Source organism: Pelophylax lessonae (genome assembly GCF_965119305.1).
Source record: "Pelophylax lessonae genome assembly, chromosome: 1".
Taxonomy (NCBI): domain Eukaryota; kingdom Metazoa; phylum Chordata; class Amphibia; order Anura; family Ranidae; genus Pelophylax; species Pelophylax lessonae.
The window spans coordinates 361,269,926-361,289,854 of NC_138768.1; the positions used below are offsets into that span (position 1 = coordinate 361,269,926).

At 42.7% G+C, this 19,929-nt stretch overlaps 1 protein-coding gene across 5 annotated transcripts in view; it reads left to right on the top strand.

The window, feature by feature from the left end:
• The window catches only part of PRUNE2 (prune homolog 2 with BCH domain), a 452,865-nt gene that overhangs the window by 358,471 nt on the left and 74,465 nt on the right, over positions 1-19,929 (top strand). For all 5 annotated transcript variants that reach the window (XR_014225511.1, XM_082264016.1, XM_082264013.1 and 2 more), the window contains 2 exons: positions 15,376-15,478; positions 19,306-19,437. Coding sequence is in view for 4 of the 5 variants with exons in the window: in XM_082264016.1 (XP_082120142.1) it covers positions 15,376-15,478; positions 19,306-19,437 (235 nt within the window). In the remaining variant the exon portion in view is untranslated. The remainder of the gene's footprint in view (positions 1-15,375; positions 15,479-19,305; positions 19,438-19,929) is intronic.

The window sequence follows — 19,929 nt, forward strand, 5'->3', positions numbered from 1 at the left end:
AAAGGCACTGTTCAAGGAGATGCCTGAAAATTTTTTGTAGTACTTTTTTTGTTGCTTCCGCATCGCCGGGTAAAATGTCATTGCCTGATCGGCTCGCTCGACACCTCCCATCGTGTGATTGTAGTCGATCACGACTTGCGGCTTCAGCACATCTGTTCCGTGTTTTGTGCGGACCATGCCAGTGGAGGTGCTGTGCACGGTGCTCATGAGACACACGTCCTTTTTGTCTCGTCACCACATTGCCATCATTTTACCCTTTTGAAAGGCAATCATCTCTCATTTTTTTAGCTTTATCCTGCTAAACATTGATGGCATGTCACGCCGGTTTGGCCTAACAGTACCATACCCATTGTTTAGGAGCAAAACTTCATAAAGTTCCGGAGAGGTGTAAAAATTGTCTGTCACGCAATATCCCTGGTTCAGCGGTGGGTCCAGCAGTGAAAGGACAGAGGATGTGGCCATCCCATAGCTGCTGTACCTGGGATTGAACTTGGTACCTTTCCTGGTGTAAATGATAGCATTCCATATATATCCTGTGGACGATTCACAGAGCATATAAAATTTGATCCCGAACCGCGCTCTTTTGGATGCAATAAACTGTATCCAGCTCAGGCGTCCCTTGTAGGCCATCAGACTTTCATCCACACTGACATCCCTTTCTGGCACATAGGTCCACTGGAAGTTGGTGACAATCATTTGGCACACCTCCCAGATTTTTTAGAGTTTGGGCGCAGGATGCGTGGCTAAGGATGATCGAACTTTTGAAAAGTTTGGTTCGACCAGAACACCCGAATTTCCCAAAAGTTCGGTTCGGATTTCAGAACCCCGTTGAAATCAATGGGACCCGAACTTCCGTTATCAAAAAACACAATTTTTAAGCCCTAAAACCCAATAAATGCCCCTAAAAAGTGCCTAGGGTTCTGGGTCACGCCCCATTAACTATTAATCACACAAAAAAAGTTCTTAAAAATTGTCATTTTTGATAAAAAAGCCAATTATTGAAAAAATTAAAAAAGAGAGAGATTTTTTGATGTTTACTTTGGATTTAGTATCTGGTGGGTCTAAAAGGTGTGCATGTGAAGTTTCAGCTCTGTAGCATGTCCAGAACCATGAAAAAAAAAAGATAATTTTTCAGTAGAACAGGGATGCGGGTCGGGACCCTCCTTTAACTTTAACACCTATATGATCTTTTTTTCTGGTTCTGGACATGCTACAGAGCTGAAACTTCACAGGTACACCTTTTAGACCCCCCAGACACAAAATCACACAAAAAAAGTTCTTAAACATTTTCATTTTTGATAAAAAAGCCAATTATTGAAAAATTAAAAAAAAAAAAAAAAAAAAAAGATTTTTTGATTTTTACTTTTGATTTAGTATCTGGGGGGTCTAAAAGGTGTACATGTGAAGTTTCAGCTCTGTATCATGTCCAGAACCGTAGAAAAAAAAAGAGCGTTTGTATTAGAAAACTTTCAGCACAGGCGGTTGGCTCCGCTGCTGTAACACCTTGCCGGTTTAATAGCAGGCATTTTTTTGGGTTCTTTGCAGTCAGGAAAAACATCTGAACTTGTGTATAGTGGTACTGTGCACAAGTTCTGATGTTTTGCCTGCCTCCAAAAACCCCAAAAAAATGCCAGCAAAAACACACCTGGGCATTTTTTTTTTGACGCTAGCGTTTTTTTTGTCATTTTTTGGGGTTCTTTTGAGGCAGGCAAAACATCTGAACTTGTGTATAGTGGTGTATATACACACATCCATATATTTATATACACACCTAGACATATATAGGTGTGATAGTAGCAGAAATATATGCTTGCGCTAATGAAATCATTTACAGTAATATATTTCTGCTGTGCGCTCTGCACATTCACCCCGAGCGTGACTCGGGGATACTGATAACAGCAGGAAAATTCTACCCTCGGGGTTCCCGCTAGGCAGGTTAAAGAGGAGTTCTGCCCCCCACCAAAAAAAATGAAAAGTCAGCAGCTGCAAATACTGTAGCTGCTGTTTTTTAATATTTGGACTTACTTGTCCAGGGTTCCCGCAATGCCCGCACCCCCAAGCCGATTTTCAGCTCTCGGGTGCTGCCGGCGCCATTTGGAGTAAGGGAAACCGGCTTCACAGGCGGTTCCCTACTGCGCATGCTCGAAGCATGCTGCTCTTTCTTATTGTCCCGGTGGTGGAGGAAGGAGGAGAGGGGCTGAGCCTCTGAGGGATGATGCTGCAGCGGTGTCTCCAGGGAGTGGGGAAGGGCACCTGTCAAAAACAGGTACCTGTTCCCCCCTAACCCCTGAAAGGCACCAAATGTGGCACCGGAGGGGGGAGGAAGCATATAAGTGAAAGTTCCACTTTTAGGTGGAACTCAGCTTTAAGGAGCTTTATAAAAACTCCTTCAATAGGGAAATAAATTGCAGACTAGGATGAGAACAAACATAACTGCGTGTGATAGGTGGTGGACAGGTTTCAGTAGCTGAAGCAGGTTCAACTCTCTAACCCCTATCGGTAGCTTAACATGTTGGCTTGTTACCCTAATGAAAAATATACTACGAGTCTCAAAAACTATTACTATGGCATTCTCTTTTTTTGCACAACTTTCTGGACCTTCTTTAAGCTGCTGTTTTAAGGCCCTTTTGAATTTTAGAGCTGCCTAACCAAAGACAATGTACTGTACAGCACAGGCTCTACTCTACTTTGTGAGTTAAAGTGGAACTTTACCCATAACAACTTGATAAAAATAATGTTCTTTAAAGCACACATTCCACATTAATCATTATGCTACTAAAATTAGTGTGTGCTGTAAATTGCCTTGAGCTTTGTTCCTGTTTCTTCTTGATGGAGGCTGGCATTTTGCTGAAGCCCAGAGCCCCTGCACAGCAGTAAATCTTTAGGCTGTCAGCAGATCGGCCTCTACAAATTCAGCAGTGCCTAAAAAACAGAGAGCAACTGAGCATGTGCAGAGCAGGGTGAGACAGTGTATTACTGGATTTTAAGTATAGACACTTATTTTTAATGTTTTACATAGCTGTACATGCAAAAGGGGCCGGTCTGAAGTGATTTAGCAAAACCTAATATTCTAACTAAAGTTCCACTTTAACGTTAAAGAGTAAATTCATTTTTTAAATAAAAAAAAGCCCACAATGTACATTGCAAGGATTTTAAATTTTTTTGTTTTCAGATTCATACCTGTTTCTGTTCTGAAGAAAAAGCTGTTTGTTCCACTTTTTGTCTTTGGATACTGATTCTGAATCGGAGTTACTAATTCCAATAACCATCTGGTGCAATTTTATGGTTCTGATGAGAAAAATTGCCAGGTCTGCATTTCTTTAGAAATGATTATCCTTATGGAGTATCTAACCAAAAATGATATTTTTGTTGCAAAGGATGCCTAAAACCAGACTTGCATCTTAGCAGAAAATGACATTTCTGGGGAAGTCCTGTATGCCAACTGTGTACAAAACACATCTAGATTGCCATATTGCACTGAATTGTATAAAATTACAATTAGCAATTGTATATCCTATATATACACTCACTGGCTGCTTTATTAGGTACACCTTGTTAATACTGGGTTGGACCACCTTTTGCCGTCAGAACTGCCTTAATTCTTCATGGCATAGGTTCAACAAGGTGTTGGAAACATTCCTCAGAGATTTTGGTCCATATTGAAATGAAAGCCTCGTGCAGTTGCAGCAGATTTGTCGTCATCCATGATGCCAGTCTCTCCACCACATCCCGAAGGTGCTCTTTTAGATTGAGATCTGGTGACTGTGGAGACCATTGGAGTTCAGTGAACTCATTGTCATGTCCAAGATGATTTGAGCTTTGTGAAATGGAGCATTATCCTGCTGGAAGTAGCCATCAAAAGATGGGTACACTGTAGTCATAAAGGGATGGACATGGTCAGTGGCAATACTCAGGTAGGCCGTGGAGTTTAATTTTCAATGACTTTTATTGAGTTTTTGGAAAAAGTACAACAGTGCATAACGAGCCGATGTGGCTCAACCATATAAATTGAAGGCAGCATAGAACTTAGAAAACATAAAACATGAAATATGCATATGCAGAAATTGGTAACAGCAGGAGTCAGAAAAACATAACAATAGGAGCAATAGCAGGTTGACCAAGTTAAAGCAGGTACTAGGCTCCCATTCCATAACACGAAGGGGTGGATAGTCCAGGTCCCCCCCCCCCCCCCCCGGGCGCCCCTACGGGAACACACTGCGGCCGTGGAGTTTAAACGATGCTCAATTGGTACTAAGGGGCTCAAAGTGTGACAAGAAAATATCCCCCACATCATTGCACCACCAGTCTGAACCAGGCAGGATGGATCCATGCTTTCATGTTGTTTGCGCCAAATTCTGACCCCCAGCATCTAAATGTCCCAGCTGAAATCGAGACTCGTCAGACCAGGCAACATGTTTGCAAACTTCTGTTGTCCAATTTTGGTGAGCCTGTGCGAACTGTAGCCTCTGTTTACCTTGGCACCCAGTGTGGTCTTCTGCTGCTGTAGCCCATCTACTTCAAGGTTCAATGTGTTGTGTTCAGAGATGGTGTTCTGCATACCTTGGTTATAACAAGTGGTTATTTGAGTTATTGTTGCCTTTCTATCATCTCAAACCCATCGTCTGCATCAGAGGCGTAACTAGAACCTTCAGGGCCCTGATGCAAGAAACCATGAAGGGCCCCCCAGACCCCTGGCCGGGGCCCTTACCTTCAAGCCCAGGGCTCTTCCCACTAATCCTGGGGCTCTTTACACTCGTTGCATGGCCTTTTATTACGGTCCCGCAGCAGGATTCTTTCACAAGTTCTGCAGTGGGCCCCCTTCCTGCAATCTTGTGGGCCCACTTCCTGCAATCTTGGGGCTTCCCCACAGTGGTGCAATGCCAGGGTCCGGTCGCAAGTGTGACCTTTGCGATCCTGAAAGTTCACCCACTGGTTTGCTACCGGGCCCCCTGGAGCATGGGGCCCGGTAGCGATTGCAACCCCTGCAACCCCTGTAGTTACGCCCCTGGTCTGCATATTCTTCTCTGACATCAACAAAGTATTTTCATCCACACAACTGATGTTCACTGAGTATTTTCTCTTTTTGGACCATTCTATGTAAACCCTAGAGATAGTTGTGCAGGAAAATCCCAGTAGATAAGCAATTTTTTAAATACTCCAACCAGCCTGTCTGGCACCAACAACCATGCCACGTTTAAAGTCACTTAAATTCCCTTTCTTCCCCATTCTGATGCTCAGTTTGAACTTTAGTAAGTCCTCTTTATTACATTTAGATGCCTAAATGCATTTAGTTGCTGCCATGTGATTGGCTTATTAGCAATTTGTGTTAATAAGCAATTGAACAGGTGTACCCAATAAAGTGGCCGGTGAGTGTGTATATATACAGTATCTCACAAAAGTGAGTACACCCCTCACATTTTTGTAAATATTTTATTCTATCTTTTCATATGACAACACTGAAGAAATTACACTTTGCTACAATGTAAAGTACTGAGTGCACAGCTTGTATAATAGTGTAAATTTGCTGTCCCCTCAAAATAACTCAACATACAGCCATTAATGTCTAAACTGCTGGCAACAAAAGTGAGTACACCCCCAAGTGACAATGTCCAAATTGGGCCCAATTAGCCATTTTCCCTACCCGGTGTCATGTGACTTGTTAGTGTTACAAGTGTTACAAGGTGTGAATGGGGAGCAGGTGTGTTAAATTTGGTGTTATCGCTCTCACTCTCTCATACTGGTCACTGGAAGTTCAACATGGCACCTCATGGCACAGAACTCTCTTAGGATCTGAAAAAAAGAATTGTTGCTCTACATAAAGATGGCCTAGGCTATAAGAAGATTGCCAAGACCCTGAAACTGAGCTGCAGCACGGTGGCCAAGACCATACAGCGGTTTAACAGGACAGGTTCCACTCAGAACAGGCCTAGATCAACCTATTTGGTTCAGATGGTGTCAAGCGTGTGTGGCGGCAACCAGGTGAGGAGTACAAAGACAAGTGTGTCTTGCCTACAGTCAGGAATGGTGGTGGGAGTGTCATTGTCTGGGGCTGCATGAGTGCTCCCGGCACTGGGGAGCTACAGTTCATTGAGGGAACCATGAATGCCAACATGTACTGTGACATACTGAAGCAAAGCATGATCCCCCCTCCCCCCCTTCAGGGATTGGGCTGCAGGGCAGTATTCCAACATGATGACGACACCAAACACACCTCCAAGATGACCACTGCCTTGTTAACGAAGTTGAGGGTAAAGGTGGTGGACTGGCCAAGCATGTCTCTAGACCTAAACCATGTTGAGCATCTGTGGGGCATCCTCAAATGGAAGGTAGAGGAGTGCAAGGTCCCTAACGTCCACCGGCTCTGTGATGTCGTCATGGAGGAGTGGAAGAGGACTCCAGTGGATACCTGTGAAGCTCTGGTGAACTCCATGCCCAAGAGGGTTAAGGCAGTGCTGGAAAATAATGGTGCCAACACAAAATATTGACACTTTGGGCCCAATTTGGACTTTGCCAGTTAGGGGTATACTCACTTTTGTTGCCAGCGGCTTACACATTAATTGCTGTGTGTTGAGTTATTTTGAGGGGACAGCAAATTGACACTGTTATACAAGTTGTGCCCTCACTACTTTACATTGTAGCAAAGTGTCATTTCTTCAGTGTTGTCACATGAAAAGTTATAATAAAACATTTACAAAAATGTGAGGGGTGTATACACACACACACACACACACAGTATACATATCAGGGCTGTAGATAATTTTTTTTCCTGGGGTGGAGGGGGCGGGGGGAGGGGGGAGTTCAGCAGCAGGTACCAAGTAAAAGTCTTTAAATAAAATAAACTGTGCCAAATCCATAATGACTGGACAAAGGAAAAACTATATATGTTGCCCGTAGTAAGCAATACATCCTTAAAGTGTTTCAAAACCAACAACCGTAAAATCTGTCTGTATATGCTGTAAAGCATGCTTGGTATACTCACTGTGGAACCTAAGGTGTTAATACTTGACATTGTGTATAAAGGCTGTTTGATCCTGTCTCTCTGATCCTCCTCTTCTTTCACTGTCCAAAAAAAAACCTGATATTTACAGATATATACTGCTGATTAGAAAATGTATTTATCCATTTATATTTAGTAAAATAATTGCATTTCCATGTTCTTTGTACTGTGGGAGAGCAGATATAGTGAATGCAGGATCTGGGTTTAGTAACACTTTAATTCTATTTTCTCAGGTCCTTGTGAAAATTTTATCTGATTTCAGTTTTTTCTTTCTCCAGTTTTTATAAACGTGGCCCAGTACAGAAAATACAAAGCATGAGAATTACACCCACCCGGCATACAAGAGAAGTGGCATTGTGCAGATTCCATACATACAGAATAAGAACAGATACTTAGAATTACACCCAGAATACAGGACAAGAGAAGTGATACTGTGCAGAGCCTATACATAAAGAATAATAACAGATACTTAGAATTACACCCAGAATACAGGACAAGAGAAGTTATACTGTGCAGAGCCATAGCCATGCAGTGGTAAACCCACAACCTGTGTGCATTTCCTGCACCGCATTTAAATTGCACTGCCCTTGCGATCTGCAGTGGGTGTCAGTGCAATCTTAACAACACTGCAAATGCAGTCCATTTGCCTGCACTTGATCACATGGTACAAAATGACCATGTGATCCGGTTGCAGTGTGGTTCCAAAGTGGTGCATGCACACTTTGGTGTGGTGTGATATGAGCCCATTCAAAAGGAATGGGCCCAAATTGTACCACACCAAATTGCATGTGAATATAACAGGAATGTGGTGCGCTTCCTGTGCGATTTATATGCGATTCATATTGTCAACTAAGACTTAATCCTAATGACACCCCCCACCCAGCTATGTGGTTACCCTGCAACCCTGTTTTCTGAAAAGGTGCAGCAACTTTTTCCTGCCTTTTCAGGCAGTACAACAGCCTATTCAAATATATTGGCTGCTATGCCCAAGCAAACACAGCAATTGAAAACTGTATAGATGTGAACTGGCCAGAATAGTTTATACTTTCCATTTTAACACAATAAAAAATGGCCAGGGCATGCCACTGAGGGCATCAGACAGTCCAGCCTGGCTGTGGCAGACATGTTGTGTGGTGCTGACTGCTGAATCAGGGAGCTGGGGGGTAACCCAGTGAGCATACCATGGCTGCCAGTACCAAGTTGGACTGTCAGTAGGGAAGGCCATAAAGGGTGTGATTTTCTTTTCTGCAACCATGGGTTGCAGGAAAGAAAATTGCAGTCTGTGTTGATGGGGGGAATCCCACCTGCGGAGCCATAGTTCTGGCAGCGGGGAGGACCATCCCTGCAGGAGAACACAGCGAATATTGCTAGAGACTAGAGCCACTGGTAATAACCCCATACCGAAAATCTGACATGCAGGTTGTACTCAAGTCGATTGATGGATCGATTGGGTACAGTCAGCCTGCCCATAGATGGATCAAATCCCTGCTGTAGCGACGGAGGTTTAAGTCATCTATGGTTGACAGTCGGCTCAACACAAGCAATGGAAAAGTCAGCTCAGCCTCAGTCACACTTCGTCAAATGCCACACAGTCTTGTCTCACTTATGGATTCTATGAGCAAGAAGCATTCCAGCAGAAGCAGTGTAGCACAGCAGTGCAGTGGTACCTGTGTGAGAGTTCTCACTCTGGGTCTGGGGCAGCCAAAGGAGAAAGAGACTTGCCTGGCTGGAGGGAGCTGAACAGCAGCAGTTCAATCCAGCAGCTACACAGTACTGCATAAGCCTTCAGCGTTTTGCATGCCAGGACCTAAGCAAAGCTCCTACCCCAAGCCCACATCAGGAAGCAGCACTGTAAGCCAATGGGAATACAGGGTGCAGAGAGCTGTGGGCAGGATTGCAGGCACTGCTCGCTCCCAGCTAACTCCGGCTGTGCTCTATGTGTTATATATATATATATATATATATATATATATATATATGTTTTTTGTTTTTTTTTTTGCTATATCTTTACCTAATAAAGTGCAGTTTCCCTTTAAATTAAGTTCACTTTAGATCCAAGTTTAGGTCTTTGAGTCCACCTTAAGAAGTGTTTAAAGCATTATAGAGGGTGAGCACCAGTATTTAACAGTGAATAAACTTTTCTGACAGCTAAAATTGCAAGTCCCGTGGTGCTTTAGTTCCAGGTCACATGATTGAAAGTTGTGGCACTGAAGTCCTGACATTGTTTAAAGTGAACAAAGTCTTTGCTGAGATTAATCCCCACAATACAGAACTTCTGCAGGTCACATACACCATTGTTGACTTTAGAACACCAAACTTAGAATTGGGCATCAAATGATTCACCTAATTATGGCTGACAGGAAAGTTTATTCACTTTGCTACATGACTACCCACCCTTCAACACCCGCTGTAAACATAATCTTCATTCATAACATTCATTCAATAGTTCAGTGGTATCTATGATGGTTGCACAGCAGCCAATGTAATCACAATGCGTGAATCACACTCCACAGCAAGTATAGGTAACTGGGTTCATCAGACTGTTTTCACAAATAGTTATACCAAGTATTTGAAGAATGGGATCTGTACACATACCTTTGGTCAATTCAGCTGTTTGGTGTAACAATAAGAGGAGTGCCTGTGAAAAGAAAGAATCCAGAAGAGAAAGAGTTCCTATTATTGCTAAAAGGATATAAAGGAGTGCTTGTGTGACTTACCAGTGACTGTATGCTTGTGGTTTTTGCAGGCTTAAGCTGGATACACACTATCCAACTTTTGTTGTTTGATTTCCTTTAGATTTAAGCCCCGTACACACGTACCGAATGTCGGCCGAACGATCGGCCGTCTTTTGTCCGGTGCTGTCCTGTCGGTTGAAAAGTGCTAAAGACTGCACACTAATTTTGTCGGCCAACAACAGCCGACTTCAGAAGTGATGTCATGTGATGGTTAACTTTCCGTGTGTTTTTTCTTCTCTGAGCATACCCAGTCTTGCTAATCTGCTGTTTGTCGGCCAAATTCTGTACTGACTGAGGAACAATCGGCCGTTCTGGTGATGGCCAACAAAAATTTTAAAGGCTGCACACCCGATTCTGTTCGGCCCAAAAGTCGCAGTCGGTTGTTGGAAGCATCATACTAACAAGCCGACAATCGGCCAATCGGACGGCGGCCGAATATTTACGGCCGACAATCGCTACGTGTGTACGGGCCTTTATCGTCAACTATGTAGTGCAAGGGCCGGCCTGATTGCATACAAATTGAAAGTGTTTCGGTTTGACCTCGTATTATATGGTTTTTGTAAATCTAAAAAGAAAAAATCTTCAGAAAATTGTATATTGTCTATCCAGCTTAAGTCTTTAGTATCTATACAATACGTCCGCATACCTGAAAAAAAATGGCAGTTAACTCCGCACTGGAATGAAATGATCATATTATATGCACTATATAGGGAGCATTTACAGCTTTCGTTTCTCTCAGAAGGTATACATTTTACATATGAAGAATAATAAGCCATTCAGATTTTTCGCTCACAGTTTTTTATTATTTGAAGTATTTGCACATTTTTAAAGCCTAATACAGGGCATACGGTATTTTTTGTTCTATTAGCAGGTTGAGCAAAAAAAACTGACAGATCTCCGCATCCACTTAAGAGATGTGGATGCAGGGATCTCCCCTTCTGCGCTATTGTATTCTGACAGTGGAGACTCAACCTTCCCCCCTTTTCCCTTGTCAGAAAACACACACCAGCGTTGCACCAAACGATGATTGAATGCTGGTTTTCCAGCATGAGCGTTCAAACCAGACAATTTTCTGAACTTGAGTTCCCTGGCTTAACTCTTGCCAAAACGTTTATTTTTGTTAAGGATAGTGTGGGGTAGGATAACTCCTCTAAAGTTTATTGCTGTCTGTGTTCCCATTAGGAATATTTCCCCTCACCTTGTGTTCCGGTGTTCTGTCAGAATACCATACCCTATCAGAATTCCATACCTCCCTCATTTACGGTTGCGGATCAGCTGTGGCTTCGTCATGAAGCAGCTGTAGCCGCGTCACAAGTCCTACTGCGCATGCGCAGAATAGGTAGGGCATTTTGATAACATTGTAAGGGGTCAGGCAAAAGTCCTAGTGTGCATGCGCACCAACGGGTCAGGCAGCGGGATCTCTGATAACATACATCCATCCGATCTCCATGGCCCACACTGCGCCGAGCCAACACTGCACCGACCCGACAATCCGATCTCCATGCCCTACACTGCACTGACCCAACAATGAGACAGTGGGCGTGCACGTGTGGGTAGGGAATAGGATTGTCCCATTGTCGGCTCGGCGCAGTGTGTGCAATGAAGATTGGATGGATGTTTGTTGTAAGAGATGCCGCTACACGATCCGTTGGTGCGCATGCGCAGTAGGACGTGTGACGTGCCTACAGCTGGTGCATGACGAACCTGCACCGCAAATGACGTAGGTAGGGAAATCTGATGGGGTAGGGTTTTCTGATAGAACACCGGTGACAGGAGTTGTTGAGACAGGATGTGATGGGAAATCCCTACAGTGTGTACAGTGACCACTACAAGACCACATTTTTAAGTACAGTAAAAAAAGAACCTCTATAATAGGGATCGACCGATATTGGTTTTTCATTGCCAATACTGATATTTTGGCCATCGCATATCGGTATCGGCCGATATGGGCCAATATTTTGTACATTTAAAGTTTTGCAAAATAAACACAAATTTCAACACAAATCTGTTACTGAACATGTTAATTTTTATTTATTAACTTTTTTTTAACATTAAGGGCTCGTTCTTCACACCTTACCTGCATGAAAACTGATAGGAAAACCCCACTTGCAGGGACATCAGTTTCACATCATCTGATTGTGAATGATGCATAAACTGCTACAGTAGTGCACTCACTCACTGCATTCATTTTAAATCACTACTACAGTGCAGTCAGTGGCAGCATAACTGCTAGAAACAAGCTAGACGACAGATAGACAGTGGATTGGATTCATTGGACTACTGCTGCAGTAGTGACTCACTGCAATGATTTTAATCACTACTGCAGTCAGTGCAAAACTGCTAGAAAAATAGCTAGACAATGGATTGGAGTGGACACTAGTACTACTACACTTTTCAATACTCCCAGTTAGTAGAATGCTTACTTATACTGCAGAAAGCAGAACATTTCAGCATGTTCGTGTTCACCTCTGTTAAACGGCTTCTTTTTTTTTCATATAATGCTGCCACTTCATTAACATGCTCATTAGTACAGGAGGAGAGGAAGACAGAGGAGGAACATTTTTGTGTACAGTCAATCGATACACATACTGCATCTCAATTTGCATATTTTTTTATATTGCTTGCAGTTTCATCAATTGTTGCATTGCTGAATATTTAATTGTAACTGGAGTACACACTGCATTTTTTTCATATTTTGCTGATACTTATTAATTTGCTATTTTATTGTAAGGATTTCTTCTTTATAAGTATCAATGTTTTAATTGAATCACCTATCACAGGGGTTCTGTAATGTGTCCCTATGTAGCCTTTAGGGACACACCAGAATAAGCAGAGAGCACTTCCTTTTTTTTCATTTAAAACACTGAAAATGTCATGATCAATTCGACCACGATGAAGAAGATTCTCTTCTGTTCGTTGTCGCCTTTTTGCACATTTTTCTGTTTTTGCAGCATGCTACTCTTTCAGATTATAAAAATGGTGTTCTGGACTTGTCTTTTCGGCAGGAACCTCCTGCACCTCCTATTGAATATCTTCTGTCAGCCATTGTTTTGCCTTGGCCAATACATCATCAGAAGAGAAAGCATGGTTCTTGTATCGAGGATTCAAAAGACTTGCCAGCACAACATTTTTAATCTCTTCATGCTTCTCAAAACATATATCAATCAAAGCTCTCTGGCTTGACAGACCATCATTTGAAAGTTGAAGGGTGTTGTGTGCCATGACACTGAGGTCTGACATATCAGCAAGCCTCATTCCTTTCCGCATTTTTGCTCAGCTGTCTCGAAGGAGCACCAGCATCACTCGGTCTTTGGTGATTCCCCATTCTTTAAGCATGCCTAGAAACATTTCTCTACTGTACTCCCCAGTGTGGGATCCTTGCATCACTTTTGTATTCAAGACCAATTGCCTTTTTGTCCATCCACTGTCAATGAAGTGGCATGTAAGATTCATTAGTGACTCTGTTTGTCCTCCTCCTGACCAGCAGTCAGTTGTGAATGAGAGTGAGTTGCCAGCATTCTCTTGTTGCAGCATAGCCTTTACTTTCTCAAAGACCTTTTGGTAAATCTATCCCAGCATTTCGGTTCGATAATACTTCTCACTCTTCAGTGTGTACCTTGGCTCAAGTATGGACATCAACCGCTTGCTGGCACCCTGCTGTGGGGTGGCTTGCTGGCACCCTGTTGTGGGTCGGTGGCTGACGCTTGGCAGTGTGGGTGGCTTGCTGGCACCCTGTTGTGGGGTGGCTGGCTGCTGTCACCCTGTTGTGGGTCAGTGGCTGATGCCTGGCAATGTGGGTCGCTGGCTGGCACCCTGTCGTGGGTCAGTGGCTGACGCCTGGCAGTGTGGGTGACTTGCTGGCAACCTGTTGTGGGTGGCTGGCTTGGTGTCACCTTGTTGTCGGTGGCTGGCTTGCTAAAACACTGTGGTGGGTGGTTGGCTTGGTGTCACCCTGTTGTGGGTGGCTGGCTTGCTGGAACACTGTGGTGGCTGGCTGGCTAGCTTGGTGTCACCCTGTTGTGGGTGGCTGGCTTGGTGTCACCCTGTTGTGGGTGGCTGGCTTGCTGGAACACTGTGGTGGGTGGCTGGCTTGGTGTCACCCTGTTGTGAGTGGCTGGCTTGGTGTCACCCTGTTGTGGGTGGCTAGCTTGCTGGAACACTGTGGTTGGTGGCTGGCTTGGTGTCACCCTGTGGGTGGCTGGCTTGCTGGAACCCTGCTGTGGGGTGGGTGGCTGGCTGCTGGCACCCTGTTGTGAGGTGGGTGGCTGGATGCATGCCTGGCACCCTGTTGTGGGTCGATTGCTGGCGGCTGGCACCCTGCTGTGGCTGGCTGGCTGGCACCCTGTGGTGGGTTGCTGAGGCCAGGGCCTGAGGGTGGCTGGCTGGCTGGCACTGTGACTGGACTGCAGCTGCACACACTGTCTGAGGCTGTCTGAGGCATGAGAGGCGGTCTTAGAAGGCAGAACGTATCAAATAATAGGCCCAGCGCGTGGAAGCAACACACACAGTGACGTCACGTGTGCGCCACGCACAATATCGGCAATATCAGTAACTTCCGGGGCCGATTCCGATATATCGGGGAAAGTGCATATCGGCCCTCGATATATTGGCCTTGCCAATAATCGGTTGATCCCTACTCTATAGGGCTGTCCTATTGATGTCCATTGGCATGCAGATGAAAATAGGGGAAAAATTGGGAATTAGGATGTGGCACCCTGTAGTTACCTTCTCTTTGGTGCGCCTAGACACCCTGCGACCTAGGAGCGCACATACTTAATTATTTCCATTGGCATGCAGAGGCTACACAAATGCTGCTTCAAAAGTAACATCCATGTGGGTGCACAGCCTTAAATGCACATCATTTATACCGCTGCAACTGTAGTTTAAAGGGTTTGGAAAACCTGGCATTACCGTGGGGGTAAACACTGCCCTCGACGAGCGTACACTTTAATATCATTTCTCCCAAGTTATTCCCTCGGAATAGAAGTAGGGGGGTTATAGGTACATTCTTGAGGTTTGTATGTTTCCTCTTGATTCCGGAGTTCCCAGATTCTGCTTATACAATTCAACTGAAGAAGTTGCAAGGCAGGCGAGGAGCTCAGAGGTGAAGTTTAGTCCAGCAGGGTGTCTTCAAACCCAGGATGGGCTGTGATAGTCCACAATTAGAGGTGCTAAGCTGGGTGACAACCTTCAGGGTGCTGAGCTCCGCTACTTCTCTTTCGAAGGGATAACTTGGGAGGACTTGGATATTCACATTGGACCAGTAAAGGTGACCTTTGGAATCGAGTGTTACCGCGACCTGGAGGCTGGTTCACTGGAGGTTGGAGCCCTGGAGAGGAGGGATATGCAGATTATCTGTATACCACTGATGCGTATATGACTCTTTATGAGTCTATATATGAGGTGAGCTGCTTAAAGATTATGGTAATGTCTTATTATATTTCATAGTATTAAATGTTTACAACAACCATAAAGGGCTAAAAATAGAGCAGATGTGTATATTTTATGGCATTGCATTATTAAGAAATCCTTTATAATTATTCTTACCTAAACTTAACATTGTTTGCATTTAAGTTATAATTTTATTTTGTACCTAAATTATTATTTTGTAAGTTTTATAATGACGTTGTGTTTTCCTGGCAGGTTACTACGGAGAGGGTGTAAATGCCATCATTGTGTTTGCTGCTTGTTTCCTGCCGGACAGCAGTCATGCTGACTACAACTATGTCATGGAAAACCTTTTCCTGTGAGTCTGCTGCATTTTGGCTTAGTCTTTATGAAAACATATGGTTCAGTGCTGTTGGATAAAGAATACTCTTTTTCTGCAAAAGAAAAGCTGGCAAAAAGCATGTGCTTTGGTACCACTAATCAGTCTTGTAATACAGCTTATTGCTTAGCTAAAGAAAAAGAATCTGTCGGCCGATATGTATGACTTAATGCTTCATATTGTTACAGTGTGAAATATATTGCCCTATAGCTACACTGACATCCTATAAAAAAGTAAGTTTTAGTACAGTAGCAGCAGAGCTTTCTTGTATCCAATTTGCTTTAAAAAAATATTTTAAACAAGAGAAAAAATTAAGCTGGAAAAAAGTTGGTCCTATGTTCCTGATATTAAACAATAAAAGGGCTATTATAAAATAAAATGCGGCACTAGCTGCTAAAAAAAGAAAAAAAAAGTTGAACTGGAAAAGTTAGTCATCTTATGTGCCTGACAGTAAACAATATAAGGTCTATTATAAAGTAAAATGCGGCAACAACTGCTAAAAAAAAAAGTTGATTTGGAAAAAAGTTGGTCCACTTATGTGCCTGACAACAAACAAAATATTGGGTATTATAAAATAAAATGCAGCAATAACTGCTAAAAAAAAGTTGAACTGTAAAAGAGTTCGTTCTCTTATGTGCCTGACAGTAAACAATATAAGGTCTATTATAAAGTAAAATGTGGCAACAACTGCTAAAAAATTTGGATCGTAAAATAGTTGGCCCTCTTATGTGCCTGACAATAAACCAAATAAGGAGTGTTATAAAGTAAATTGCAGCAATAGCCACAAAAAAAAAAAAAAAAAACTTAAACTGGAAAAGAGTTGGTCCTCTTCTGTGCCTAACAGTAAACAATATAAGGTCTATTATAAAGTAAAATGCGGCAATAACTACTAAAATAGATTGAACTGGAAGTGAGTTGGTCCTCTAATATGCCTGACAGTAAACAAGATAAGGGCTTATATAAAATAAAATACAGAAGTAACTGCTAAAAAAAAATTGAACTGGAAAAAGGTTGGGTCTCTTACGTGCCTGACAGCAAACTATATAAGGGCTTGTAGAAAATAAAATGTGGCAATAACTGCTATAAAAAAGTTGAACTGGAAAAGAGTTAAAACAGTTGGTCCTTTTATGTGCCTGATAGTAAACAAGAGAAGGCCCTGTAAGCTTGTATAAGATAAAATACAGCAATAACTGCTAAAAGAAAAAAAATTAACTGGAAAAAGTTGGTCCTCTTGTGTGCCTAACAGTAAACAATATAAAGGTTTGTATATTAGCTGCAAAAAAAAAGAATTTAAAGGAGTTGTAAAGTCAGAAGGTTTTTTTATCCTAATGCATTCTATGCATTAAGATAAAAAAAAACCTTCTGGGTGTAGCAGCCTCCCCAGCATCCCCTAATGCTTACCTGAGCCCCATTTCAGTCCAGTGATGTCCACGAGTCCCTCAGCCGACCGGGACTCTCCTGATTGGCTGAGACACAGCCGGGGCGTCATTGGCTCCCACAGCTGTCAATCAAAGTCAGTTAGCTAATCAGGAGAGAGAAGGGTGGGGCCGAACGGCAGCTCTGTGTCTGAATGGACACACAGAGCTGCAGCTTGTCTCGGGTGCCCCCATAGCAAGCTGCTTGCTGTGGGGGAACTTGACAGGAGGGAGGGGTCAGGTGCACCGAAGAGGGACCCGAGAAGAGGAAGATCTGGTCTGCTCTGTGCAAAAGCAACTGCGCAGAAAAAATAAGTATAACATGTTTGTTTGTTTTTTTTCTCCTGAACAGAACTGGCAAACCTACTTAAAGAGCACCTTTTTTGTCATTATGTGAATTTAAATTCTGCAACAGAAGACGCACCACTTTTATATTTAAGCCCCTGGAAGATCTAAGGAAAATAATAGAGCCAAACTCAATTAAGGCCCGTTTTATGCAGGCAAATCTATTTTTCTCAGCAGGGATCGGTCCACTGATCCTCTGTGGAGCTGAGCGCATCGGGCGAATGACAGGTCTGTATCTGCTTTGCTTGTGCAGGACAGACACTGACCAGACTGCTCTGCTCTATGGGCAGTTGGTTGTAAAAGGACCGGCTGTCCATTTAGGACCCGACTGCCCTGTGATCAGATTAGGCCAGAGGGAGGGAGAATGGATCCCCTTCGGTTTGTTTTTGCCAGATCAGATCAGATTGGAAGTAGGCAGGTGTAAATGGACACAAGTCCGTTTACATCTGCCGCTTCGTATAAGGGGTCCAATAGGGTCTGCCTGAAAAACAAACAGATGGACCCGATCAGACCGCTTGTGTGAAAGGGGCCTTAAGCTTACAATGTGAAGTCTGAAGTGTGAAGTCTCTGGTTTGCCAGTACCAGTATTCATAAAGGACACAACACTGAGCTATCATCAGGCTACAGCGTACTGCACATGTGAAGCCATTTCTCTATAGACCCTAACAGAGAACCCATCTTGTTGCATTCCTGCAAGTAGGCAGCTCCATTGTTAGGATCTATGTGAAAAGAGCTGAGTATGTGCAGTATGCCACAGATGCCAGCTCGGTGAAGAGGACTGAAGCACTGGCATAGTCTGCAGCAGGTGGGGTAGATGACCAGTTGATCTGAAATTGGTAGTGGGAGATATAAATGGTATGAAGAGGTAAAGGGGAGTCAGTTGATCTGAATCTTATTTAAAATATAGATATCTTTTAACACCTTTGCACCCGGTCAATAGCAAATTCATGGCCGAATGGTAGTTCAGTTATCCTGACTGGGCGTCATATGATGTCCTGTCAGGATGCGCCAATCACACGGCCGCAGGACACGGACGATGGCCGATCCAAGTACCATGTGATCGTCGTGACACATCATAGCAGGTCACATGACAGTTGTAATCAATAGATGGCTTCCTTTCATGCCATCCATTAAATACAACTGTGTTGCTGGTGGTGATTTGTCAGTGTGATCACATGGCACAGACAGGGCCAATCACAGCCCATCTGTACCACATGATTAGCTCTGGCCAATCACATCTAATCAAAACAAAACAGATTGAATGAATCCGTTTAATTCAGTAAAATGCTTGCTTATAGCAATGTAATGCATTACTATTTGCAAACATATTGTGTAAAAAAAAAAAAAAAAACTTGCCCAGAGTAGTACAAATTTACTATGGTAACATTATATTGCTCTGGTCACAATGTGTTAAAAAAATCTTAGAAAAAAAATATAATTAAACCAACACCACTAGTGAGCTTGAGTCTTATCACTTTACCTATACAATAATTAGCAGATAGGTATGAGAAAACTTTCCAATCATTTTTTTCCAGATTGTGTGATACTGGTATGCTATTGTCATTGTATATATGTATTTGTTATATTGCTGTTTAATGGTACTTGATGATCATAGATGTTTCATTTATTAATGTATGAATTGATACCATAATTAGAGAAAACCAAATCAGTTAATGGAGATTTGACCTTAACTGGGGTTAGGGGAAGTGCAGGTTCCTGAAAAATAACAGCCTGATGTCTGTTGCACGAGGCCTATGTACTGGCGTGTACATCGCAACAGGACTGTCAGCTTGGGTCTTTAGCTGTTCTGAAAGCAGCCAACTTATTTGATTTAAATACAAATAAAAAAAAAAAAAAACCTGACAAAAGGACCTCAGGAAATTGGTTGATTCAATACCAATGAACAGTGATTTGTGGTTTGATGTTTGAAGTAAAATATAATTACAGTAAAACAGAAAAAAACCTCAAAAATAATTAATGTGTATAAATATGAGATAATGCAAGACTCTGTAAAACAGGACTATATATATGTCTCTTTCTATTCAGATATGTAATAAGTACACTGGAACTCATGGTAGCAGAGGACTATATGATAGTCTATTTAAATGGAGCCACTCCACGAAGAAAGATGCCAGGCTTAGGATGGATGAAGAAGTGTTACCAAATGATAGACAGGCGGTAAGCGGTCTTCTGCAGTTTATGTTATGTATATATTATATGCTGTGCTAGCGTATCTTATAATTCATCTTCTAAAACTCTGAGACCAACTTTTTTCTGTTAGCAGAGATGAGTTAAAATCCCCTCAGTTTATTTTTTTGCTGTGTCTTATTGGGGAGATTTCACTTGACTTTTTGCCCTGGAGATGCAAAACTGGAAGAGAGAGGAAATCACTACAAATTGGAAAGTTCTCAATTAGACAGTTGTCACCAAAATAGGTGTCCCGTTTGGAAGATTTACCCTCACCTCCTGTTCTGGCGACAATACATTTTTGGTTTCCCATCACCTTCTGTTCCATTGAAAAAAGTCACCAGGACAAATAAAGAGGGTGATCATTAAATGTTTTGATCTTTCCACATGCTACCGTATCCAAAAACATTTTGGCTATAAATACATTTTAAAATAAGGGTATTATAACTACTTAAAGAGGTTGTAAACTCGTTCAAAAAATTT